The sequence below is a fragment of the Podarcis filfolensis genome, assembly GCF_964270895.1.
Source record: "Podarcis filfolensis genome assembly, chromosome: 3".
Classification (NCBI taxonomy): Eukaryota; Metazoa; Chordata; class Lepidosauria; order Squamata; family Lacertidae; genus Podarcis; species Podarcis filfolensis.
The window spans coordinates 97,084,052-97,110,830 of record NC_139606.1 but is presented as its reverse complement, the minus strand read 5'-3'; the positions used below and the strand labels follow the sequence as shown (position 1 = coordinate 97,110,830).

The following is a 26,779-nucleotide window of genomic DNA, read 5'->3' as shown; positions in this document are numbered from 1 at the left end:
TTATGTGTTGCTGGAGAGGGTTTTAGGATAGGTTGGGAGAAATATATGAACTTGCCTGGATTCTAGAGAAATTGACTTGAGAATAAAATACAGTGGTACCTCGGGTTACATATGCTTCAGGTTACATACACTTCAGGTTACAGACTCTGCTAACCCAGAAATATTACCTCAGGTTAAGAACTTTGCTTCAGGATGAGAACAGAAATTGCGCGGTGGCAGTTGGAGGCCCCATTAGCTAAAGTGGTCTTCACGTTAAGAACAGTTTCAGGTTAAGAACGGACCTCCGGAACGAATTAAGTACGTAACCAGAGGTACCACTGTAGAATGAAGGTTTACTGGAGGGGCTGAAGAAAAAGGCGTTGTGGTTTGAGTTCTGGACGCTGATAAATAGGGCTTGTTTTTAATGTGCCTTCTTGGTAGCGGCACCCACCCTGTGAAATGCCCTTCCATCAGATGTCAGGGAGATGAGTAACTACCATATATCACCTCTAGAAGATATCTGAAGACAGCACTATATAGGGAAGTATTTTTATGTTTAATGTATTATTATGTTTTTACATATGTTGGAAGCCACCCATTGTTGTTGTTTGTTTGTTTGTTTGTTTGTTGTTAAACATTTTTCTCTGAGCCAGTATTGACTCCTTGCTGACCACTGTTAACAACTTGGGAGCCATATTTGGAAATGTGCTTTCCATCTTTGAAACCTTCCCCCCGTTTTGAGAGAATGTGGCAGTGTTTTCATAGGAGTGTAAAAGTAGTTGTTGAATTTCTACTTGCAGCATAATGTTGGTGGGGCATGTACTTGCATATATTGTTAAAGTTAAGCTTTTGATCACTTTGGATGTGTTGAAAACAAAATAGTGCCCCGGCTGCTGTATGAAGGCCATGCCATGTCAAGTGATCTAGGGATTTTACTTTACCATTTTATATTGCTTCCATTTTCAGTGTCCTAAAAGTAGTGTAAGTGAAGGTCCCAGATCTCAGTTTTACATTTTTTTATCTCATCCCATTTTTGAGGGTTTGAAATTTTAAAAAGTGTCAATGTTGGCCTTGCCAGATTACACAATAACCTTAAAAGCTCAGTCCAGAATTGGGATATTTCAAAACTAAAATTACCATCGTCTTCAGACCTTCATGGGGTTTATTATGATATGGCACATGATGGACTTTAAATTTTAAAGAAAAATTACTGCATCTCCTTTAGAACCCTTATTAAAAAAACAACACTAAAAGCTAAACAGATTGCTGCTATGTAAGCTAGAGGAAGAAATAAGCACAGTAGGCAATCAGATTTGGTTTGGTTACTATTTTAATAATAATAATAATAATAATAATAATAATAATAATAATAATAATAATTTATTATTTATACCCCGCCCATCTGGCTGGGCCTCCCCAGCCACTCTGGGCGGCTTCCATAAAAACCAAAAATACAATAAAATATCACACGTTAAAAACTTCCCTGAACAGGGCTGCCTTAAGATGTCTTCTGAATGTCAGGTAGTTGTTTATCACTTTGACATCTGCTGGAAGGGCGTTCCACAGGGCGGGCACCACTACCGAGAAGGCCCTCTGCCTGGTTCCCTGTAGCTTTGCTTCTCGCAATGAGGGAACCGCCAGAAGGCCCTCGGCGCTGGACCTCAGCAGGTCCGGGCAGAATGATGGGGGTGGAGACGCTCCTTCAGGTATACTGGACCGAGACATTTCTCTTATTGACCTAGTTCACACAAAGCGTTAAAGCAAACCATGATTTAATGAGACTTAATGAATGTGCGGGTTTCTGGAGACAAGTTGGCACCCGCTTTTTTCTTTCTGGTCCTTTTTTACTCCTTAGACCCATACCTGCTGCCTGAGGTGACCACCTCACCTTTCCTCATTGGAAGGCTGGGCTTGAGCCAAACCTTAGCCTAGTTCAGAGGACTGAAGAGAAGTAGCTGCCAGCTCCTCTCTGGGATCTGACATTTTTGCACAGCCTCACTAAGCCAATGTTTGGCTTACTATGTCATGGGAATCATCTTGCTGTCTCAATGCTCAGTTTGACAAATGTTAAATTTGTACTTGAATATTTGCATTGCATTTGGTTTTATGTTTTTTAATTTTATTGTAATGTTTATTTCTTTTCATTTTAGTGTTTCTGGTTCCACCCTATGACCCTCAGATAAAGGGTGGACTATAACTCAGTTCATTAAATAAAGCAAAATGACTAAATAAAGCAAAATGACAACATGAAACTCGGGATTTGATATTGCTTTGTCCTCTGCATCCTCTTCCTTGAGGGAAACATCTAACCTTGCAGATCTGTACTGGTAGAAAAACATTGGAAATATTAATTTAGACAGGGCTCCAGGCAGCCACTGCTGACTTTTATTACATGTCATAAGTTTTCATATATGCCTACTCAGGTTCTACTACTTTTCTAGTACGTATTATAAAAATAATGGAAGCTTGATGAATAGAAGCCAAGGAGGGACCACACAAATGCACTGATTGGCACCCACCCTCTCTGTGCAATTGTGACTGTTTACTTTACGGCACAAATTAGAAGGAGGAGTGTAAAAAAAGGCTTGAAATGAACTGTATACCAATTTATTTAGAATATAGAGGTCTTTGTACGTTGTGCTCCTTGAAAAGCTGCTTGTTAGTATAGTCGTACCTTGGAAGTAAAACGGAATCCGTTCTGGAAGTCCATTCGACTTACAAAGCTCCTGCAGCCAATTGGAAGCTGTGGAAGCCCTGTCAGACACTTGGCTTCCAAAAATACCGTATTTTTCGCTCTATAGGACGCACTTTCCCCCCTCCAAAAATTAAGGGGAAATGTGTGTGCGTCCTATAGAGCGAATGCAGGCTGCGCGGCTAAGCCCAAAGCAAGAACAGGGGACGGAGCGCTGCAGAGTGCTCCGTCTTGCTGTTCTAGCTTGGGGATGGCTGCGCGCAAAGCCTCTGCAGGGCAGCGGGGTGCCTTTACCCCGCTGTCCTGCAGAGGCTAGCAAGACTGTTCCCAAGCCAGAACAGCAAGACGGAGGGCTCCGTCTCGCTCTTCTAGCTTGGGGACGGCTGCGCGCAAAGCCTCTTCAGGGCAGCGGGGCGCTGCGCTCCAAAGGCTTCAGGGATCTTTGAGGCTGGTGGTGGGGGAAAGCAGCGCTTCCCCCCACCGCCAGCCCCACAAGCTTGGGTGAATCCACCTCGAACGCACCTTGTTTTAGAGGGGGGAGAACAAGAAAAAGATTTTTTTACCTGTTCCCCCCCTCCTATGGTCGGGTGCGTCCTATGGTCCAGCGCGTCCAATAGAGCGAAAAATACGGTAGTTTGCAAACCGGAACAGTCACTTCCGGGTTTGCGGTGTTTAGGAGTCAAAACATTCAAGAACTAAGCTGTTCAAAAATAAAGCTACAACTGTATTGGTGAACTCATTGAAAATTTATATTATGTTGCTTGGGAGGGAGGAGTAGGCTATAGCCAGAGATGGGAACTGGGGCCCTCCTCATAGGAATTTTTTACCCCATGGAGTGCTTTACTTGACTTGGTTCTCCTCAGCATGCTGATAGGTGTTTTAACCAGCGTTAGAAACAGATATGAAAGCTGGGAGCTAAATGACACCTTAAACCTAGGTTATGAGCACAACAGCGGAATGTCTAGGTGCACTTATTTTATAACCGGAGTACAAAGCTGAAAATGAATGAACTGCAGCTAAAATATTATGTTCATTTTTCACATGGTCTAGTCCTTTCCTCACCCACCTTTCTAATATTCTTAAGAGGGTCTCTTCTCCAGTCTTCAGAGAGTAGCTGGAAGTGGGGAGGCAGAAAAAGGTCCTCCTTTCCTTCCACTCTGCAATTTTATTCTGAAATCTTAGGCACAGTACTGCTCCCAGAGCTCAGAAACTGCTCACACTAATGAAATTCCCCATCGCAAAATGCACTGAGAACAATGGGAGTTTTGAACGCTGGTTATTTATGGTGGTCCAAATTTTAACAATAAAGACTGTTGGCAGTTATTGCTCACTGTGCTACAACTTGTGATGAGCTCATGACACATTTGTACAAGTTCCCCTCTCATAATTTCCTTAAAGTGTGGTGATACAGATATGTAAACATGTTATGAGTGTTTTGGAAGATAACTGCAAAATGATTGCCTCTGTGATATGTTTTAGCAACAGTATTATACTGTATTTGATCCTGTGTTGATTTTTTATTTGTGTAAGAACTGTAAAAATGTAAATTGATAAACTGAAAGGGTACTTTCTCTGCTTAGGACAGTTTGAAGTTTTAATGGCATGTTACTAGTGAAATTAGTTGAGACCGCATAGCAGCATGTCATGCAATATGACATTTTTGATACTTTGCATCTGATACTCAGATTCAGTTTAATCTTGTTTGTAGGTTAAACTGAGAGGGTGTGACTGTCCCAAATTGCCCAGTTAATTTTATGGGTAGGCGGGAATTTTGACTGGGTTTCTCCAGCCTAATTTCAATACTCTAGCCCAGTGGTTCTCAAAGGGTGTGGTGAACCACACTGATGTGACAGGAGAGGATGACAAATGTGGCCAGAAGATTAAAGGACAACCAAAGAAATATTTAAACATTTCAGCACAACATAACATAGTATAGTATCACACTAATATTTATGTTTGCAGAATATGTAGCTGCATTGTTTTATACTTTCTGAATGGCCCATGACCATAGTTGTGTTCTCTGTTATAAATCAAGCATTGCTAGGAGTTCTTTCATTTTGCTTTCCAATGTATTTCTTATCAATAAAAAATCAGTGTGGCATGAGAAAATTGTTATTCTGCAAGTGGGGCCCAGAGAAAATAGTTTCTCTAGCCAGTAGAATGCTGGTTCTGCATTCCTCTTCAAGAAAGAACCCTTGCTCACTAAATGCACGACGAATTTGCACTGGCTGACTTACAATTTCCCTCAGGATCATGGAAAGAGGACCATATCAGACTTAGAAAAATTTAAACATATTAATATGTTACAGCTCAGCTAGTGCAGCTGAGCACATATATTCTGCATTACCGATGGGAGAAAGAAGGGACTCCATACATAAGGTAACAATTATATGTCTGCTAATAGAACATTGGATTTGATATTTCCTGCTTGGTGTTAGTTTGTTGCTGTTGAGATGGAAGTTATATTGATTTCTATAATTTTACAGAATTTAAATTCTAATTCTGCAGCCTTTTTTCCTTTATAGATGCCACCTCAAATGAACAGCAAGACCTCTTCTGTCAGAAGCTACAGCAGTGTTGTGTATTGTTTGATTTCATGGACTCTGTCTCTGACTTGAGAAGCAAAGAAATTAAAAGAGCAACACTGAATGAATTGGTGGAATATGTTTCAACACATCGTGGTGTGTTAGTTGAATCAGCATATTCTGATATAGTGAAAATGGTAAGTAAAACACCTGAAGTATACTCTTCTTGGACACATTTAAAAATGACACCCAATATTTTTTGCTAAATATAGTCTGTGTTCTGTATTAATTTTTCTATAGCAGAACAAAATTTTTGCTGACACTACCTGTTAACTTGCTGTTAAATTGTAACAGATTAAAACTGGTTACATTTAGTTGCATGACAACCATAGACTCCTAGGTGACAAGGACATAGGAATGGGCTCATTGTTTGTCCCTCTTTTACTGCAGAATGATGGATTAAAGTTCAAAGGTTATAGATGGAGAGAACAATGGCTGCATTTGGATGTCACACTAAACTATGGTTAAGTGAGATACGGGCACCACACCCAGGAGGAGGAGTTTGGGAGCTTTTGCTTTACCACAGCTTCCTGTGTTAGCTAGACATAGAACTGTGGTTAATTTTAAATTGTGGTTACTTTCAGATAAGACAGCTTCAAAAACTACAGATTGAGTTCTCTTGTTTGAAGCTAACCTTATTTTACATTACTACAGTTTGTTTACGCAGTCTGTACAAAAAGCTTCTATTCAGCAAGCACAGAAGCAGAAACTTCTACTGCTCCTGGCCACACATGAGTGGGAGAGGTAAAGGCGTGTGTGAGCCAGGCTAGGGCTGTTCATGTCTCCCTAAGCCGTAAGAGGCCAAGAGAAAGTTGCTAAACCTCTTCCTATGTTTCCAGTTGCAGCTGAAGCAGGAAAAGTTCACAGCTTGGTCAATAGATTGCTTTTGCTCCAGCTACTTTTATACCTCAATTTTCTCCCAGCAATTTCATACTCTTTAGAAGTCTCTTCCTATACATAGAATTGTGTCTCAGAAGAAATTTTAGCTTTAAAGTCATTTCTCTCCCTCCAACAACAGCAATTTAGTTTGCAGCTCCTTCTCCTGACATCGCATTGACTCTGCACTTGTTAGTGCAAAACAGACTGCACAAAGGAACAAATGCTGGCGTAAAAAATGTTTGCTTGATTTTTGAATGTGCACTTGTTCCTTATTCGTCATGAGGAGGAGCAAAACTGCAAGGAAGAACGGGTGACGAAGGGTGGGAAAGAAGTGAAGAGAATTAGTTGGGTTGAAAGTGACAAAGGAGTAGAAAAAGGAACTGCAATAATGTTGGAAGCAGAAGAAGGAAAGGAGGATGGGAAGGGGGAAAACTAAGATGATGGAGAAGGTTCAGAAGGAAGATTAGAGAAAGAGCAGAGGGTGAAGAATCAAGAAAACAGCATAGGGTAGGGAAGAAATAATAGCAAGAATTAGAGTGCTAGGGTGGTTGCACATGTATAATATAAGTGTATGGCTGCCCACTGAGCTCCCCAATATTGGCTTCTAATGATTTGCAAAAATGTTTGTCCCCTTTTCTACTTAATATGAGATTTTCTGTGGACTTTGTAGCATGTTGGTCACACCTGTAAAGTTACTTAGGTTGTGCACACATTAACAGCTTAAACCCCCTCCCAGCTGCATTTCAGATTGCATTTCCACAGTGTTCATCAGTAGTTGGATGTGTTTTCAAGTCACCTGCTTTCTCTCCACACCAATGGCTGGAGAAGGAGCCTGGATGTCTTCTTGTGTCTTGCATTTTCATATTGGATCAAAGCTGGTTTGGGGGCAAATGCAACAAAATGCAGAATTTCTCAAGAAATGACAGGACAGATGAGGAATGTGGCTAAGGTTGTGTGTACACATCTTCACAAACCAGCAGTCGGAGAGCACTGAATGCAGAGTAAAAAGAAGTATGTACACCACAACCTTAGCCTCAGCATAGTTGAAGGAATAGAAGTGGCACACAAAAGTGCACATATTGGTTAACTATCTTAAATTTAATATTATCAAGCAATGGTCAGCTTTTATTTCCTTTTAGGGAGGAATATTTAGAGTCCAACAATATTTTATATTAAACATGTCAATTAGGATCTGACACGTCACAACTTTTTTTGTTAATGCTTGTAAATGTATTGTTGAAATCTTGCTTGTGGCTATTGAAGTTAATGGTAAATCTGTTGTTGATTTTATTGGCTGTGGATTGCACCCATTGTTTATATAAATTTACAAGTTTAATCTTTGTCTTCAATTTCCAGATGGGTAGCACAGTTAGTCTGTTGCAGGAAAAAAAGAAAGTGCTTTGGCATCTTGAACAGTAACACATTCACCATGGCATAAACTTTCATGGATTAGAGTCCACATCATCAGTTGCTCTATCTTTAGTAACTCTGGCATTATCATCTACAAATTCATATTTGACTGTGTTCCTGGAAAACAAATGTTCAAGTATAACAGCTGATGACAGCCATAAAATACAGTGGTGGGAAAGTGGGCAAACTACAATGTTGCTCACTAGGAGCTGCTGACCAGGAATCCTGGAAAAAGCTTTGTTTACCAAGTAAAAACATACCGTAATTAAAATGATCAAAGAAAGATGTCTTGTTCCTAAACAGTAATCCAGATTTCAAAAATCTTGTGAAAATTAATGAAATCAATTCGGGTAGATGGTTTTTCAGGATATCTCGTAAGAACATAACATTAGCCTGCTGGATCAGCCCAGTGGCCAACCAGATAGATTCTTGTGGGAAATATGCAGAAAATGAGCACAAGCACTTTCCCCTTCCATGGTTTCCAGCAACTGTCATTCAGAAGCATTTCTGCCTCCAACATTGGAGGTAGAGCGTACCCTTAAATAGCTTGTGGACAAATGCCGGCTCCCTTAGCCTGAAAGCGAGATGAGTGCTGCACCCCATAGTTGCCTTTGACTGAACTTAACCATCCAGGGGTCCTTTTTTTTAATGGCCAGCCTTCTCAAATATAATAGCCATGTATGTTTCCTTTTCTCATGAGAATACATCAATGTAATACCAATCTGAAATGTACACTTGAGGACCAAAACTTTTTGTTTCATGTTATTACTTTTTTAGAAAACGTTTTGGTAACATTTGAGTATATGCAATTTCATAGTGCATATACTATGATTAGAATTTCATTAATTCTAGAAATGACTGAAAACCAAATTAGTTTCCCATGTGTTCAACCCTGGTCTTTGAATTAGATACTCTTGCTAGATTAAATAAACTTAAACACCCTTGTGACACCTTGAAGGTTTAAAGCTTGTTCTATAATAAATCTTTTAGTCTTTAAGGTGCCCCAGCTGTTGTTTTTGCTTCAGCAGACTTAAAGCTTTTCCTACAGTAAATCTGTTAGTCTTTAAGGTGCCTTAAGCTATTGTGTGTGTTGCAGCAGACCGACACAGCTACCCCTCTGGACAGGTATTCAGATTATAGCAGGACTGGTCCCAGCTCCTTGGTGGGTGGGTGGGTGTGTTTGTGTGTGTGTTCACAGCATACACAAGTTAAAGATCTATAATGCAGTGCAATGTTAGATTATTAATATGTATTCAGTGAAGACCTGCAAAATATGTAAAAGACCTATTACATTTTTAGAGCAAAGCAGCTCCTTCACAAATTAAAAAAACAGAACTAATCCCTTTTTGTAATTGGCGTAACAGTGGCTAGGTAACTTGAGATTTTAAAAAGTTCAGTTCTTCCATCTAGTAATTGTACTTTAAAACAAAGTAGTAAACTGCAGAACACTTCTAGTTATTGTTTTGTGCTTGTGCCACATTGTACTAGTCTTGATTACGGTTGATTGCTAGAATCATCTGTGGGGTCCAGGACCTACCACCTTGGGTTGGAATTTCACCACTGACTATACTTAATTGTAAATAACTAATGCCATCAATATGTGGAGTTGCATCCACAAAACAGTTTTTGATGCACAGCATTGTTCCATGCATCTTTCTTCTCACAACTCATCCATTTACACTGGGCACACCAGGGTTAGCTGTGGGGATCAGCTTTATTCTACTTCCATGTAATTTCATTTGTAAGATCCTTTCATTAAGTGGGAATAAAACTGCTGCTGCTCCTCAGCGCTTTTTGTCCATACATACATGAAAGACACAACTCATCCATAATTCATTGAATAATGCACGAGGAATATCTCTTGGAAATACCTAACTATTTTTGTAAAGGAAATTAGAAGTCACTTTTCACAACTTTTTACAGTGGCCTGTAAACATTATGGTGGGCAGCTACCATGGTCTGATATTTGGAATGTCCGGCAGCCTCATGGGTTCTCCTTGTTATTCTAGCCCCTTGGATGTTTCCCCTCCACTTAGCCATGGTTTACCATGACACCTGAACTTGCATCACCATAGTAACTGCTAAGCCGCAGTTTAACTGTGCACTTTTTCAAAATTAAGAGAGATCAAAACAAGGATCTCCATGTTAAAATCTGGCTTGAGAGCAAATTATGGTTAGTAGCATTTACTACTCCAGTTCAGATATATATTTATTAATAACACTCCTAGACCTCTCTTCATTACAAAATAATCACAGAGCTGTTTCTAAAATATTATAAACAAGATGGACAACAATTAAACAACTATATTACATCAGAAATAGTGTAGGAGTGTGTTATTTGGGGGAAACATCCTTGAAGGCCAAATTTGGGGCCTGGCCTAGCCCATGGGTTGGATATTTTCCACCCTGGACCAATAGGACTCTTGTTCTCTCTCACTGGCCTATCACAAGGTGCAAAGACTCAACTCAAATTCCTAAGCAAATATAGTATTTCTGTGGATGATGGTGACTCCCCCACCACCAACATTGACCTTCCAGCCCTGATGCCAGGGGAGAGGACACCACTGAGTCAGGTCAGGCCTGCTCAGTTTGCCCACCAAGGCTTCAGTATTACACACCATGTCAATTGCTTCATGAGACTGGTCTTATGCACTGATCTGCCATTCAGTAGCAGCACCAGGTAGGACAAGTTGCCATGACATTATATGTATTTCTGGCTGAGTGATAGCTCAGAAAAGATTGTGGCTGCCAAATGTCTTTGACCTCTTTTCCTTACCTGACAAGTACTTAGAATAAGGAAAATGAGGGGGGGAAAGCGGGGGGAGGAAGAATAAGGAAAATGCAAAGATGTAGATTAGATATGCAATAAATGCAATCGTAGTTGTCATTAAAGGTGGACAGAGGTATAAGTGGCATGCGAATCTCTGAGGTGCTCACTCTGGTCAGTCCATGGTCTTGCATTTAATCTAGCATGATATCTGAACTGTGCTCCTGTCCCTGCCAGTGCTTTCCTTGGATGTTCCAGAGATAAAGCCAGTAATGGCCAAGTGAGACTCCTTCAATGGTAGGAGCATATCCAGCAGTAAGCCAACAATAAATTTCTAGGGCAGGCGAAACCGATACTTGCATTCCTAATGCCCCCAGACAAATAACATGTAAGATTCTCTTTCTGAACAGATATTTTCCTGAAATTGTAGTTCTACATTTGACCTTTCATTCCTTATCTTCAAAGATACTTTTCACAACAATTTCCGTGAGAGGTCTGGGAATTTATTATTGTAAATTGTAAAGCAGAGGCACGTTGTGCCTTCACAGCAGCCGTGAATGTATTCCATTAAAACAATAGTTCATCATATTGTCCTTTGTTTTTCAGCTATAAATTAATCAGCTTCTTTTTAGCACCATCTGTCAAATTCACCTTGAAAGTGCTCAACCCTTATTATACATGTGAATAACATTTACATTTATTTAATATAACATGCAGCTAAACTTTATACACTTGAAACCTCTGTGAAATTTGAAAGTTGCCCACTTCAGCCATAGATTTATTAAGGTTTTGGAACAGAAACTAGAAGGTTTTTGCTCCTGGCATTGCAGAATAAGAAGAAAATGTGAAACTGGCAGCATGAGAATTCTTTATCAAATCTTGAGCAGATAAGGAGACTGAATGTGTGTAAATACCATGCCTAAGTCAAGAGAATAATCTGATTGTCTGGATCTGTGCCCACTGTTGAACAGAACTTGATTTGAAGTGCTGGATTCAAACCAGTAATCCATGCCAACATAACCTACCACTTTTCTTGATCACTATTTGTCTTTTCCCCTGTGGACAATATGCTAAATATCAGCCCCACAGTCTATGAAGAGAAGCATCTCAAATAGTCTCCTTTCTAACTAATGTTTAGAGAGCATGCAGGCAGCATTTGTTTCAGGTTTCAAAACCAGGAGAAGTAGAAGTATGATCACTGGACAGAAGTGGTCACTGGGGCTTCACAGACACATGGAAGTAGCAAAATACATCTTTAATATCTTCTGTTCCCTGCCCTTTACTTCAGTTAGCTGTTCATTATTACAAATTTCTTGACACATGCTTATTTCAAGTGTCAATTTTTGATGCTATAGTCACACTATGTTTATCCCTCACTTCCCATCTTCCAGAGGATACTTCAGCGTATACTGGATGGGACTGTTGCTACAGGAGCTTCGACACCCTTTTCATTACTAGCCTCCTCCCCTGGACTTGTCCTTTATCCTGCTTTCCATCCCTACTTATGTTCCACCAATCTCCTGTTATAAGTTTTCCACTGGGACATTTTTGCCCCGACCTTGATTCGTCTACTTCTTGTTCCTTTATTAATATAATGTGCAGAAAGCGGGGGAGGGACCTGCATTAATTGAAAGATTTTTACAAAGATGGATGACCACTTACCATCAAAGAGATGCAAATTCAGTTGGGAACTATGGAAATACCATAGCTATTAACTTACCAATTAAGGTCCTTTTTAACAAATTCCCAGGTTAAAAACGGAGCCACAAGACAATGACATATGAGAAAATAATCGTTGAAGAAAATATAATGGCAAAAGGATTAATACATTTTTTCCTATAAATCTATTATAGAGATTCAGTTTTGCCCTCAGCAAAATTTGAGAAGGTGCTGGTTATTGAATTGGAAGTTAAAAACTGAAGAAACATGGAACAGTGTGGGGGGTAAAAGTGCCATATAAATCTATATTGGCAACAAGAGAAAGAACCCTTAAAATTGTACATGACTGGTACTAATCTAAAACCAAACAGATCTCCCATGCATTGGAGAGGATGTCCTATTATAGGGACATATCAGCGCATGTGTTGGGAATGTCCAAAAACGGAAAGGTTTTGGAAAAATGTATTTACATAAGTATTTTAATTACAAGGCAAACAGTTTCCATGACTTCAGGACTAGCTCTACTTAATTTGTATAGCCTTGATATGTTACAAATTAGAAATAAAGAATTCATAACACATCTATTAACCACTGTAGGAGCAACCATTGCCAGGACATGGAAATCATTACAATTATTGACTATGGATCAATGGTATAATGTAATTTGGTAAACAGCATTATTGGAAAAACTGACACAAAAATTATAAGTAGCAAGAGGCCAGAAGAAACACAACGTTTATGCATTTTGTGATTTTGTTGATTATACGAATAATGAGGCATATGGCAGAACAGAACCCATAGTTTACAGTTTGGTATGCATAAAGTATATATTTTAACTTTCCCTTTTCTCCCTTACTTCCTATAAATTCCTATAAATTAAATTTTTTGGATTCAAAATCCTTTTTACTAATGGTCAACAATCTAAACATATACACTATTATACATCATTTCATATCTGTAACAATTTATAATATAACACAACTTGTTAATGTAGTCAGAAATGTTTATCTGAGCATATGCTGTTTTGAATTCTCATTTTATGTAACTGTTGCATGTCATATGTCTAAATGCAATAAATAAATAATTACAAATACTTTAAAATAAATATTTGTGTCCTTCTTTGGGCACAATTAAATTAACTTAAAATGTATCTATATTCTTCCAGATTGGTTCTAATATCTTCAGGACACTTCCACCAAGTGAAAATCCAGATTTTGATCCAGAAGAAGATGAACCTACGTTAGAAGCTTCATGGCCCCATATACAGGTATATTGTTCCTTTGTATAACTATTTGTATTCCCAATTCATGCTGTTTCTGTACAGTGGAACCTCGGTTTTTTAACATCTTGGCTGCCAAACATTTTGGAAGCCGAATGGCAAAAACCTGGAAGTGAATGCTTCCGTTTTCAAACATGCCTTGGAAGTTCAACAGCTTCTGTGGCGCTCCCCCCCCCCCCATTTTCACCATTCACTTTGCCGATAGCCCTTTGATTTTCAGTTTTCGAACATTTCATGCAGCAGTATGCTAGTACAGTGGTACCTTGGGTTAAGTACTTAATTTGTTCTGGAGGTCCGTTCTTAACCTGAAACTGTTCTTAACCTAAAGCATCACTTTAGCTAACGGGGCCTCCTGCTGCTGCTGCTGCTGCTGCCGCCGCGCCGCCGGAGCACAATTTCTGTTCTCATCCTGAAGCAAAGTTCTTAACCCAAGGTACTATTTATGGGTTAGTGGAGTCTGTAACCTGAAGCGTCTGTAACCCAAGGTACCACTCTAGTATGCTAGGGTAGCAGTTTTGGAAATGTAATATATACCTTTTATTCCTAAGTAACTATATAATATTGATTTCCCTTTCACCTCCAAACTCCTTGAACTTGAGGTTTACTCCTACTGCTTTGACTTTTCTCAGTCACTTTCTGAACCCACAGCTTCCATTCTTTAAGTTCGTAGAATCATAGAATTGTAGATTTGGAAGGGAGCTCAACTGAACCTGACCCTCACAGAATTATTGATTACCTTACTGTCAAATCTATATTTGTCTTTACTCTGTTCTCATTTATCTTGATTTCTTTGCTGCCCTGGATGCACCTAACTGTCATCTCATGTTTGATTCTTCTGTGCTTTGGCTTGGATACTCTGTATATCCCTGCTGGCAGCATATGGCCCAAAACTTCTGGGCACATGTGTGCTCAGAAGCACTCCTGGTATCTTAAGAATGGTTAACGGGATCAGGAAAACATTCCTCTGCACCAAGCCTGAGAGAGGCTACACTTGGCTGCTGAAATATCACAGTAGATCAGGAAATGAGGTGCTGTCTCTTTAAGAGCCAACACATTTACTTTTATTTGGAACACACTTCTGCTGGCCCTTTATATAGTGGATAAGCTTTTTGCTACTTTTAAATTAGTGAATTTACTGCATTTACAGGTATATTTTCTAAATGTGTCTGTTTTACTCTTTCCTAGCTGGTGTACGAATTTTTACTAAGGTTTTTAGAAAGTCCTGATTTTCAACCTAGCATCGCAAAACGTCACATTGACCAGAAATTTGTACAACAGGTAAATAGTCATCTGAAATATTTGTAAATTTTGCTAATTTTGTATAAAGATAATTGGTTGAATCTAAAGAACCTATTCCACAAATGGAAAGGCTTCTTTAGTTTGCAGGAGAGCTTCAATCCAATCGATGCTTCCGCTGGCAGAAAAGCAAGTTGTCTTGAAGGGACCCCCAGTTATCTGGAGTAGATTTTCAGGAAGCAGAGGGAGAAAGACTTAAAGCAGGAGCAGCTGATTCTGCTTATGGGAACTCTGGAATTGAGTCAGTGTTGCATGTATCATTGTGTAGAGCAAGAAACAAAACTGGTGGAGAAAACTACTTAACATTGCCACTGAATACTTCAGCTAATTTAGCAACATGGGGCTCATTTCATGGTTAAATTGACCTAAACCTGAGTCTTACTGAAATAATGTGCTTTAATTTTTTTAACAATGCCTAAGTCTTATTTTAGCAGGATTTGCTTATGTAACCTATCTGGTTTGTGCTCATTCATTTCAGAGGCTTAGGTGGGCGTAAAGGTAAAGGGGGCCCCTGACCATTAGGTCCAGTTGTGGCCGGCTCTGGGATTGCGACGCTCATCTCGCTTTACTAGCTGAGGGAGCCGACGTACAGCTTCCGGGTCATGTGGCCAGCATGACTAAGCCGCTTCTGGCAAACCAGAGCAGCACACGGAAACGCTGTTTACCTTCCCGCCAGAGTACCTATTTATCTACTTCCACTTTGTGCTTTCGAACTGCTAGGCTGGCAGGAGCAGGGACTGAGCAATGGGAGCTCACCCCGTTGCGGGGATTCGAACCGCTGACCTTCTGATTGGCAAGCCCTAGGCTCAGTGGTTTAGACCATAGCGCCACCCGCGTCCCCTAGGTGGGCTTAGATAGGTATAATTATAAGCAGTTTTAAGGAAATGTTTTATGAACTTATTACATGGCAGTAATATTGTTCCTGTTCTCTAAAATAGGGAAATATTTTATTAGGACCAACCGAAATTTGACACAACATTGTGGTTTGGTTGGTCCCAATTAAAGGTATTTCCTTGCTGTAGATTTTGTGTGTTCCCCTACCTGCCTGAAGGATTGATGTAGCATCTATGCTTTTGCTCTTTCTTATGTAACGCTGTTTATAAAGAATGAATTCACTGAGAGCTTCCCTGACCTGCATTTATGTGTGAAGTAATTTTTGACGACATGTCACTGAATCAATCCAGTGCTTAATTTTGGTATAGTTTAGAGGACAGTGGGAGGAATTCGGGTCAAACTTGTTTTTATTAGGGATTATTTTATTAGGGTTATATCAGTTACTGGGTATTGAAGTAATAAGCAATGCTTTATTAATAGCTGTTGGAGCTTTTTGATAGTGAAGATCCACGAGAACGAGACTTCCTAAAAACAGTGCTTCACCGAATTTATGGCAAATTCCTTGGATTAAGAGCATTCATCAGAAAACAAATCAACAATATTTTTCTCAGGTATAATATATGTAGTGTTTGTTTGTTTGTTTACTAAACATACAAATTAATCTTGCAAATGCATTTTAACAAAAATAAAATTACTTGGCCACAGTTTTTTACTAGTTTTTACCACATGTATGGGGATTTAAAAAACAAAACAAAAAACCCCACCCTTCTCATACACTTGAAAGCAATGGATTTAAAAAGAGCTGCTGCTGGGTTAAAGGACTAGGGAAATATGGACTGTCTCCCCCTTGAGGTAACTTTCCATAACTTGAGAACATTCTTCCTATCTTCTCCATAAATCCCAAACTGACATGTTGTGCAACCTGGCTGCTATCCTATGCCTACTTAATTCCAGTTAAACTGATTGAATTCATTGACGGGTGTGAATTATTCACCCACTTCTGAATAAGATATGAATAAAGTGCATCCAAAAATAGGGTTTTTGTCCGTTTTCCTCCTAAAAGATAGGTAGCTTCAGCTGCTTTGAAAGACTGTGTTGTATTCAGTGTAGCTCTAAGTAGTGCTTTGCGTGAGCAAAACAACTTCTGCTGTGCAACAGGAACTCCCACCCCCTTCTCCCTGCACACCCAATAATCTATCCTGGAAGTTTCTCCAACCCTCTGGAGGAAATTTGGGTGTGGTATGGGGGCAGGGGTGGAAAGTCCTGCTGCACAAGCAGAAGTTGAAAACTGCTGTAAGAAACAGCTCACCCTTTGCATGGCAGAGGAGGTGTGAACTGCAGATAATAAAGCTGACTCTGGCAACAAGAAAGTTTCAGGGATAAAGTATTATATACAAATAGCAGATTCAGCAACCATTGTTTGCAGATTGGAGGCTACAAGCATGAAACCATAAGTTTGGACTGTTTAAACATCTGGGCATTGGAAGTTTATTTAGCACTTGGAGAAGTGTAAATGTGCAAGGAATTTCTTTTCCTTTTGAAGGGACAAACTTCAAAGATAAGTATACTTTCCCTTGATCAGCCGTAGCTCCTGGGGAACATTTATATTTGCCATAGGTGTCCAGTGAAGTGGTAATTCACATATAAAACAGGCAGGGCTTTAAGTTCTGTCACACTTAAGTTCTGGCCAGGAGAAAGGAGAATGATCAAGTAATGCTAGAAAAGTCACCAGTTGATCAAATAACTTCTATCCATGCAGGTTTATGAAGAAAAGTGTCTATATGTGTTTTTAAACAGCTGAAACCAGTAGTATTTCGATGTATAGAAGGGCTGCTCCTCCACTATGAACACTTTAACTGTGCTTGCTGCTTGAAATTGCACATTCTTGTTCCAGCCTTCCTGTGCTTTCTTCTATGATTTAGTACTAGACTCCTAGAGCTTGTGCAAGGGGGGCTCCCCCTTCTCCTTTTCCTGGCAGCAGCACAAATACCTTCTGCTACTTCAGTGTATCAGCTCTGGAGACATGTCTGTAATTCATATGCAACATGCAAGGGGTTTTTGAGGGAGTAGTATGAGAGAGTGGAGTGTCTGCCCATGTCTGTGGCATTGAATTTTCAGGGATGTAATAACATATCCATTCCCCCAGCGCAGACAGGCATTTAACTTGTCTCCTTTTCTTTGTGGTTTTAAAAATCAATTTGATGGTTTTCCTCTTTCTAAAATTATAGAAATTAATCAGGCCTGGTTGCTGATATGGCAAGCTTTATTCATGAATGGATGTTTAGTGATGGTGACTTGAAACCGAATATGCAATATGGCTTAGATGCACCCCAACCTACCTCTCTACCTCTAGTGCTAGAGCATTGTTGTACAATATTGCAAATGGATTCCCTTATTTCTAGACTAAAATGAAGCTGAGCTTAGCAATTTAATATTTTTATTTATTTATTAGATTTAGATTGGAAATTTAAGCAAAAAAAGGAAAAGAAAAAAGAAACTGTTGGTGTGCATGTGTGTTTCTTTATTTTCTGAATTCCATTTTGCTCATATATTGACTGAGTGTAAATGTATCCTGACAGGTTTATATATGAAACAGAACATTTTAATGGTGTTGCTGAGCTACTTGAGATACTAGGAAGGTAAGTTTACTCTTTCACCAGTTAGCCAATTAAGTGGTGGTATTATCATTATTATCATTATCATTATCATTATCATTATTGTTATAGTTTATTACTCACCCTTCACCCAAGGTCCCAGGGCAGAGCCATTTGATCAACATTCAAAAGATTTGATGGATTTTGTTCTTGATTTTGCTCCCTGAGTGTGGGAGCAGCAATTCTATGTGTGTTAAACACAGAAAGAGGTGGTTGGAAAATGTAACCATGAGCGGGGCTTGCTGGTGATAAATGTAGAACCAAATCCCTGGCCTCTGCCAGCCACTTTCCTCTTTGTAGCTTTTCTCGTTGAATGAAATGCCCCTCAACCAAACTCTCATAACAGAAGTGATCTTGGTTGGATATAAAAGGCTTGATGAAAGGACTATGGGGTGATAAATAGTGGACACAGAAAGGGTTTAGCACCCATCATCCATACTACTGCTAAACTTGCCCCTTCTCTGTGTGTTTGAAGCTCCTTCCTTAGGTAAATCAGGACTGCCATAACCACTTCTAGTATGGCCCAGAATGGTGGCTAGTAGTAGTAGTCGTAATGATGATGATGATGATGATGATGATGATGTTTCTCCTTTGTGTTAGCTTTTATGCCTCAGGTTGCATTTAGCTAATGTACTAACACATTGTTCCAACCCCGCCTCAGGAGCATCCCATAACTGCAGCACTGCCCTGGTACATTGTGAATCCTTTCCCTAGCTTTCTGTTAAATGATTTACACCATAAACTAAAATTGTAGAAACACCATGTGATGCTACAACTATGGGATGACTGCCAGGAACCGAGGGTGGCTGAATATGATGCCTGTGACAGCCTGTCTGTCTCTTCCATTCTCCAAAGCAATAGTTTTATAGTTAAATTCTTAGCTGTGTGACTTTCACCCAAACCATTTCTGCCAGTTCAACTATTGTCCCATCTAAACATTGTTAAAGCAGAGAACACTTTTTCAAAAGAATTCAGTAAGAGGATTCCTCATGGTGACTGGCAACTGGAGCATTGTCTAATTTGGGAAGTAAGGTGCTTGAGTTGAAGCCCATCTTCAAAGTACAGTATTAAAAAGAGGCTCACCCCAGTTGCTATGAATTGCCTGTTTGGAGAGCTCTTATCTCAGCTAACCCCCTACCACAGATTTGTTTCAATGTTTGAACATGCAATATTCACATGCCATGGAATAGGCTTCTGCACCCTTGTCATGGAATGATCATCATGCAGTTTGTATGTTTTTTCTGTACTGAAGTGTGTTCCATATGGAGAACAAAACATCAAAAGTTCTTAGAAGCTGCACTGAGTTGATACAAACTTAGCTACATTGATTCTGCTTTGGATTGATTTTGCTTTTTGTAACATCAAAAGCACTTGCTGCCCCTGGTTGAAAGGATGGGCATCTGATTGCTGAAGAGGAAGGAGCAAGTCTGATAAACAGTTCCTGAGATTTGCTGCCCTGTAGTCAACATATTCAGCAACAGGATTAATGCAATAAATCCCGACAAATAAATTTTGGATTTAGTGCATTGATGGATTGATCTTATGCTACATTTTTAATATTAACTGTACATTTTTACCTTCAAACAGTACAGTAATAATCTTTCCTGTCTAATTTCTTTCCGTCTACAGTATTATCAATGGTTTTGCATTGCCACTGAAGGCAGAACATAAGCAGTTCCTTATGAAGGTTCTCATCCCTATGCATACTGCAAAGGCTTTAGCTTTATTTCATGCACAGGTATGTCTATCTGTAAATGCTACTGGATTTTAATCTTGATTGGAATACTCTAGGCTATGCAGATATGACCGCATGCTCTGATTTTTATTTGTTATTTTTGAAAAAGTTAGCTTACTTTAGTTTAAAGTTTTAGAAATATTTCAGATTCAAGGCAACCCTCGTCACAAGCCTGGCAAATCTGAAACTATACTTGACGATCTGATAAAATTGATAATCTTTACTTGGACCCATGTGCAACTACTCACCTTATGTGTCTCTCTTATAGTTTCTTGCCTCTTATATTTTGTCTGTTATAATTGTTTTCTCTATTTTGTATACATATTTTTCTCATGTACTTGTTTGATTCTAGGAATGTACAGGATTTGTTACAGTTGACCTATATATTACAGTTTAGAAAAGGAAAGCATGCACCTGGGAGACATGGCTTTAAGTTGTTGTTGTTGTTGTTGTTGTTAAATTTGTATACCATCCTTCATCCATAGGTCTCAGGGCGGTTCACAACATAAAAATACAAGATAAAAACACAAAATACATAATAAAAACAAAGATGAAATGAAACAATAACACCCATTAAAGTAGTAGTAGTAGTAGTAGTAGTAGTAGTAGTAGTAATAATAATAATAATAATAATAATAATAATAATAATAAATGCCACCCATTCAACTGGGTTGCCACAGCTGGATAAATGGGTCTTTACCACAAGTGTCCTCTTGTTAGGGTTTTATTCTTGTTTTAAATGGATTTGTTCTTGTGTTTTTAATTTTCTTATCTGTAAATTGCCTTTAGACTGTGGTTTAGAAGGCAATCAATGAATTCATTACTACTACTACTGCTGCTGCTGCTGCTGCTGCTGCTACTACTACTACTTACAATGTCAGCAGTGATGCTCATATTCCTCCTCTTACTACGTAGTTTCTTTCTCCACCCCCCTTCCCATACTTGGGTTGCATGCTCCTGGCTGTCTTACCTTGACTAGGAAGAAAGTGGACAACCAACTTTCACTAAACCAGGAGATCCTCTACTTGAAGCTCTCCTGGACCAGTTGTTCCTCCTCCCCTCACAGCAGAGAAGAATGGAGTGCTTGAGATCTGAATTTGAATCCAGATATTTCAGATCATAAAGTTTAACCAGAGTTTTATATTAGTCTCATTTTCTGTAGGTTTAGTAATTATCATGTATGGGCCACATGCTTAATTGCCTTTTAAAACAGTGAAAACCTGTGCAATATTACCTTTTTCAACAAAACATTTAAACCTTTTATCTGTGTTTTAGCTGGCCTATTGTGTTGTTCAGTTCCTGGAAAAAGATATGACGTTAACAGAACCGGTAAGTGATGTATGTTCAGTTTGAAAATTTTTTGTGCATTTGGTTTAAAAAATAATAATATTGGTTCCACTATGTTTGTGCAGCTCCCAAAGATTTGTAGGAGATAAAAACATGCCCGCCTCATTGTCCACATGTGCCAGAGGATTTAGAATCAGGGAAGGGTCAGGGTGAATACAAATAATGATTTGGCTACTAAACCATGCCAAATTTTGCAAGCATGACGGCTTGTTAATAGGAATTGCCTAAGTCATAGATCTAGACTTTGCTTGAATTCTGAACAAATTAAAATAATTGAATTAGCAAGAATCTTGAAATTACTACATATACTTTTCACCTCTGGGAATTTTACACTAAGCAGTGTTTATGGTGGACCAGATTTGTTTAACAAAGCTGATATTGATAAACATTTGACCTACATGAAAAAGTGGAGTTTAGTACAGACATTTCTAGCATTACATGTATTTCTTGTCCCACAAATTTGTATCCCACATTTCTGTTAATATGTGCGATACAGACAACAAAATGGAACCTGAATAAAGGTATTGTTAAATCAATTTAAGCTTGAAAATTAAGGAATGGTGTACTCCTTTAGTGTTTGTTGAAAGATCAGTGTTTGTCCAAATAATTGGGAAGTGGGAAAGACTCCTATATGCCACTGCTGGTAGTGTGGTTCTGACATAGAGTGAGCTAGATGGACTAATGGTTTATCTGACTCCTTGTAGTTTCTTGTGTACTGTGTAAATGGTTTTTAAAGTTACCATGTGCATTTTTGTACAGATAGAAAAATAAATTCAGCCTTTTAAAAGCCGTGGGTTGAATTGCAAGAGAATAATAGAAGATACTATAACACTAATAAATGTATGAATTATCCTTCAAAAACACAGAGCTAAAACAGTTTGAGATATGACTGGAACAGAACTTCACTCAAAGTCAAGATGCATTTATCTAAAATTATATAATTATAGTAATCAAAATTAAGGTAGTCTTTCTGTGCATTGTGAGTGGCTAAATGTATAAATCAATCTTAACAGGTGTGTAATGACTCCTATTAAATTATTTTTACAACCTAGGTCATCAGAGGATTGCTCAAATTTTGGCCAAAAACATGCAGCCAGAAAGAGGTCAGTTCTTATTAATTTCCATATATTGAATTGCAAATAATAATAATTAACAGGCCAGCATGTCTGAACGCTGTTTATTCTAGCTGTAATATTGCTAATAAGTAGGATTCTACTCATATTTTAAAAATAATTGTCTTAGCACTTAAGTCCATCCCTTTGTGGTCGGCGTCTGTATATGGAGGTATCCCTCTAGTGCTCAAGAGTTTGGTTACCAAATCCTTCTAGAATAACTTACTGTTTGTCACAGATCTGTTGTGTAGCCACTTGTGATGTGACTAGAATCAAGCCCACATGCTTTTCTTTATAACAGGTCATGTTTTTAGGTGAAATTGAAGAAATCCTGGATGTTATAGAACCAACACAGTTCAAAAAAATACAAGAACCTCTCTTTAAACAGATAGCCAAGTGTGTGTCAAGTTCACATTTTCAGGTATAACATGGCATTTTCAAAAATTTTAACAGACTCTATGCAACCTCATAGTCCTGATAATTCTTGTATGTATATTTCAGGTTGCTGAAAGGGCTTTGTACTTCTGGAACAATGAATACATTCTGGGTCTGATTGAGGAGAACATTGATAAAATTCTGCCAATTATGTTTGGTAGTTTATACAAGATCTCCAAAGAACACTGGAATCCGTATGTATTCTTTAGCATTCAGTCTTTCAAAAGTTCCTTCAGATATTCATACAGTAACTGCTGTGGTTGTGGGATAGCTTAGTTGGTAGAGCATGAGACTCTTAACCCATCGGTCATGGATGCTTTCGTTTAGATTCCTGCATTTCAGTGGCTTGGAGTGGATGACCTTTGGGGTCCCTTCCCATTCTACAATTCTGTGATTCTATGATTTCAGGGTTGTGGGTTTGAGCCCCACATTGGGTGAAAGATTGCTGCATTGCAGGGGTTGGGCCCATCTAGTTCAGCATCATGTTCACACAATGGGTAATCAAGTCCCTATGGGAAGCACACAAGCAGGACATGAGCACAACAGCACTCTGCCGCTTCTGCTTCATAGCAGCTGGTGTTCATACTGCCCCTGATACTGTATGTAGAACAAAGGCTACTAGTTATGATAGTTTATGTTCCAGGAATTTGTTTAATCCGCTTTTAAAGCTGTCCAAGTTGGTAAACATCACTACATCTCGCAGTACCCGTCAGCCTGCAACTTGGGTTCATTTAACTTGTTTCTTCAAATGGTTTTAGATAAACTTAAGTTCTAACTGAGTCCTTGTAAATGGAAGCCATTATGAAAGTGCTTTTTTTCTTGCAATTGTGGCATTTATAACACTATTTGAACATAGGAATTTGTTGAAAATAGCATTCCCTATTTTGATGTTACATTGTGATGCGTACCAAACGCTTCCAATATTTGAACTATGTAATATTACAACGGTAACAATCAGTTCAGCTGGATTAGCTGGAACTCCTTCCCAGCGTTTTGTAACTTGAAAGGCAAACATCCCCAGTGCACAAGTTGAGTCGTGAAGCTGCCTTGTATTTTATACAGAAGGGAAACAAAAGTCAGACATTCAAGACAAATGTTGGAACACAACATTTTTCTCTTAATTTAACATTCTACTTTTCCTTTTCTTCTAGGACCATTGTGGCATTAGTATATAATGTGCTGAAAACACTGATGGAGATGAATGGGAAACTGTTTGATGAACTCACAAGTACTTATAAAGCAGAAAGACAAAGGTATTTACTTCTTTCACCCACCTCCATTTTGACTATACAAAATGTGCCTGAAAACATCCTCTAAATTAATACTAATTTGACATTATGGTAAATTTGTAGCTAAATAAATCTCTCCCCACTAGCCTCATCAAGCATACCCGATGCTGGTCAGGAAGGCAGCTCTGTGGCCTTGTCCTGCCATGCCAACAGCACCTGGTAGAGACCTTGTAAAAGTGTCCTGGCACTGTCAGATGTGCAACTAACAATGACATGACACAGGGCCTTTTCAGTAGCAGCACCTAAGCTGTGGAACTCTTTCCACTAGGTAGGAGATCTGTGTGACCCCTTCCACTACAGTCAATACTCTTTAAAAACCTTTTTTGTTTTGCTGGGTCTTCGGTTCCTTTTTTATCCTTTGTTTTTCCTGTTGAGACATTTCCTATATGTGGCGTTTTGCTGCTTCTGTGTTGATCAGTATATTGTTTTATTATTTGCTTTGTGATTTTGAGTTTACACTGAAAAGCTACCTTGAAGGGTGTTTTGGGCAGAAATGTGGTCTAAACTATTCCTTATAAATCTACTCAAGGAACGGATAAATTTTCCATCCAAGTTGCTGGGGCACTGAGTATTCCTGGCATAACATTGCCACTTATTCTCTCCTCCCCCTTCCCAGTCCTCTCAACATTAAAGGAAAGGACATTGCTCTAGTGCATTCTCTTATTTCAGAGAGGGCAGCTTTTCTGCTGCCAGCACCTCTATTAAACTCCTTTATCTGCAGTGGATTGGAAAGTCACCCCAGAGCCCTCTGGGCATCTCTCACTACTTGTCCAGCGACCTGGGAAGAAGTGCCTCACATGATGCTGTTGGGCCAATCCAGGAGCTGTGTATGAGGTCCACTTCAGAACCAGCAGGTGCTGTGGGTCAGATGTGGCTTGTAAGCTGCCAGTTAGCCACCAACAGGCAAGGGCACCAGCTCACGCTATGATAAACAAGACTTCTGATACGCTTGCTTTATCAAACTCGTTGAGTGCACAGCGACCAAAGACTCACTTTGCTTTACTTTTCTGCAGAGAGAAGAAGAAAGAGCTGGAACGCGAAGAACTGTGGCAAAAGCTGGAAGAACTAAAGCTAAAGAACGCTGTGTCTGACCAGCCGAGCAACACGTCCTCCGTGACAAATGCACAAAATGATCAAGTGCCAAATGAGAGAGACAGCCTCTCTTTGTGAGGCATGTTTTATACACATTTTTTTAAAAACTATGTAAAAATGCAAAAGAAAAACCTCATCAGTATATTTGAAATGGCCATTTTCCCCCCCTCTGGCAAAATGTAAATGAAATTTTTTGAACTTAAATACAATAATTGAATGTGACATTATTTACCACAGCATATTGTAAATTTGTCTCTAATCATTGCTATATTGTCACTTCTGACATTTCATAGAAATGAATTTTATCATCAATGATGTGTGTGATTTAATTATGGGAGTGGTGAAAATTATGACTTGAATTTTTCTCTTTTTTTATTGTGTTGCACATAGGCATAGAAGTCAGCTATTTACATTTCCCTCCAGTGTGCTTTCACATTACTCCAGACTTTGGCTGAGATTCTGGAAGAAACTTATAGGTTTTCTGTATTTTCTCAGATTAATGCTGTAGTTGTATTCCTACTTATATGGGAGCTAGCCCCATTGAACTTAATAGGGCTTGCTTCTGAGTAAATGTGTCTAGGATTGAATAGCAATCTGTATCTGAATGAGATATTCATCATCTGTCCATTACAGATTTCAGAGCTATTCCTACATAAAGAGGTTCAGAGAGCAAAGCACTATGGGGATGGAGTGTAAATGAAGCACAAGTTAAAAATATGATACAGCACATGTGAGCTTTATGATTGGATAAAGAGAAACTGTCATTGGCTTCCACTCAACAGTTGCTTTGCTGTGCTTGGCTCTCATGTCTCTCTTTAGTGAGAAATCAGTCATTATCTGTCTGGTCCTGTAACTGGGGGTGGAGCCAATCAATGGAGCTCCTAACTTAGCTCAGGACTCCTTGTAGAGAGCCTAGCAGTTTTTGCTTTCAGCTTGGCTCTGCAAGATGGTCCAGTCTCTTATTAAAGGTGCAATTCCTATTCGGGTATAGAAACATCTGTGTGACAAAACAGTTCCTTGTTTTGCTTTAAGAAAAATACAGTGTGCTTATTTAAGATGGGAAGCTGACTCTAGAAGTCTTGTCTGTTTTTTACTTGATCAGGTGGTGTGTTGTTCTTTTTTTTTTTTTTTTGCAGAACTTTCTATCAGAGTACCATTCCAGTCTCTTAAATTGCAATTGTGCGGAAAATGGTTTTGTATTGAAAGATTGAGGGATTGAGCAGCATCAATAAAGTCTTTATGTTTGTAATTAGTGCTGTATATTACCATCTTTGTAGTTTTACCATGCCAGACAGAAGGTTGGTTGTGTTTTTGGGGGTGGGGAGGGCTCTCAAGAAAGGTATCCAAATTTATGTAAAATATAATGAAAGGACTGAACAAAATATGGGCTGTGAAACTGAAAAGGAGAGAAGTTGGCAAAAGAAATGAATGTACATAAGTCTCTGGTGTAGTTCTAAATGAGCCTTTGTACAGAGAACACAAGGTGGGATTCAACTGAGTCCCATCAGCGGTAGCCTTGTGCAAGGACTGTCTGCTTGTGCAATGCATTTTCCCCTCCCCCATGTGCCACCCCCTCCCCGAATTGTGGACCCCCAGAACTGTTTGAAAAAGGGAGGATCATTCCATATGGCAAACTGAAATTCTTGTGGTGACAAAACGAGAGAGGCTACTCCTACATTATATGAACCTTAGTTTCACTTTCACTTCACTGGCTAATCTCTTTCTCAGTTTGGCA

At 39.1% G+C, this 26,779-nt stretch overlaps 1 protein-coding gene across 1 annotated transcript in view; it reads left to right on the top strand.

Annotated features, from left to right (window-relative positions):
• Window positions 1-26,293, top strand: part of PPP2R5A (protein phosphatase 2 regulatory subunit B'alpha) — a 43,491-nt gene extending 17,198 nt beyond the window's left edge. Inside the window, exons 2-13 of the mRNA XM_083605345.1 lie at window positions 5,197-5,393; window positions 13,137-13,238; window positions 14,436-14,528; window positions 15,861-15,991; window positions 17,960-18,019; window positions 19,664-19,772; window positions 21,045-21,098; window positions 22,169-22,219; window positions 22,530-22,649; window positions 22,730-22,857; window positions 23,815-23,916; window positions 24,966-26,293. Coding sequence (XP_083461471.1) covers window positions 5,197-5,393; window positions 13,137-13,238; window positions 14,436-14,528; window positions 15,861-15,991; window positions 17,960-18,019; window positions 19,664-19,772; window positions 21,045-21,098; window positions 22,169-22,219; window positions 22,530-22,649; window positions 22,730-22,857; window positions 23,815-23,916; window positions 24,966-25,122 — 1,304 coding nt within the window. The 3' untranslated portion in view covers window positions 25,123-26,293. The remainder of the gene's footprint in view (window positions 1-5,196; window positions 5,394-13,136; window positions 13,239-14,435; window positions 14,529-15,860; window positions 15,992-17,959; window positions 18,020-19,663; window positions 19,773-21,044; window positions 21,099-22,168; window positions 22,220-22,529; window positions 22,650-22,729; window positions 22,858-23,814; window positions 23,917-24,965) is intronic.
• Window positions 26,294-26,779: the final 486 nt, after the last annotated feature.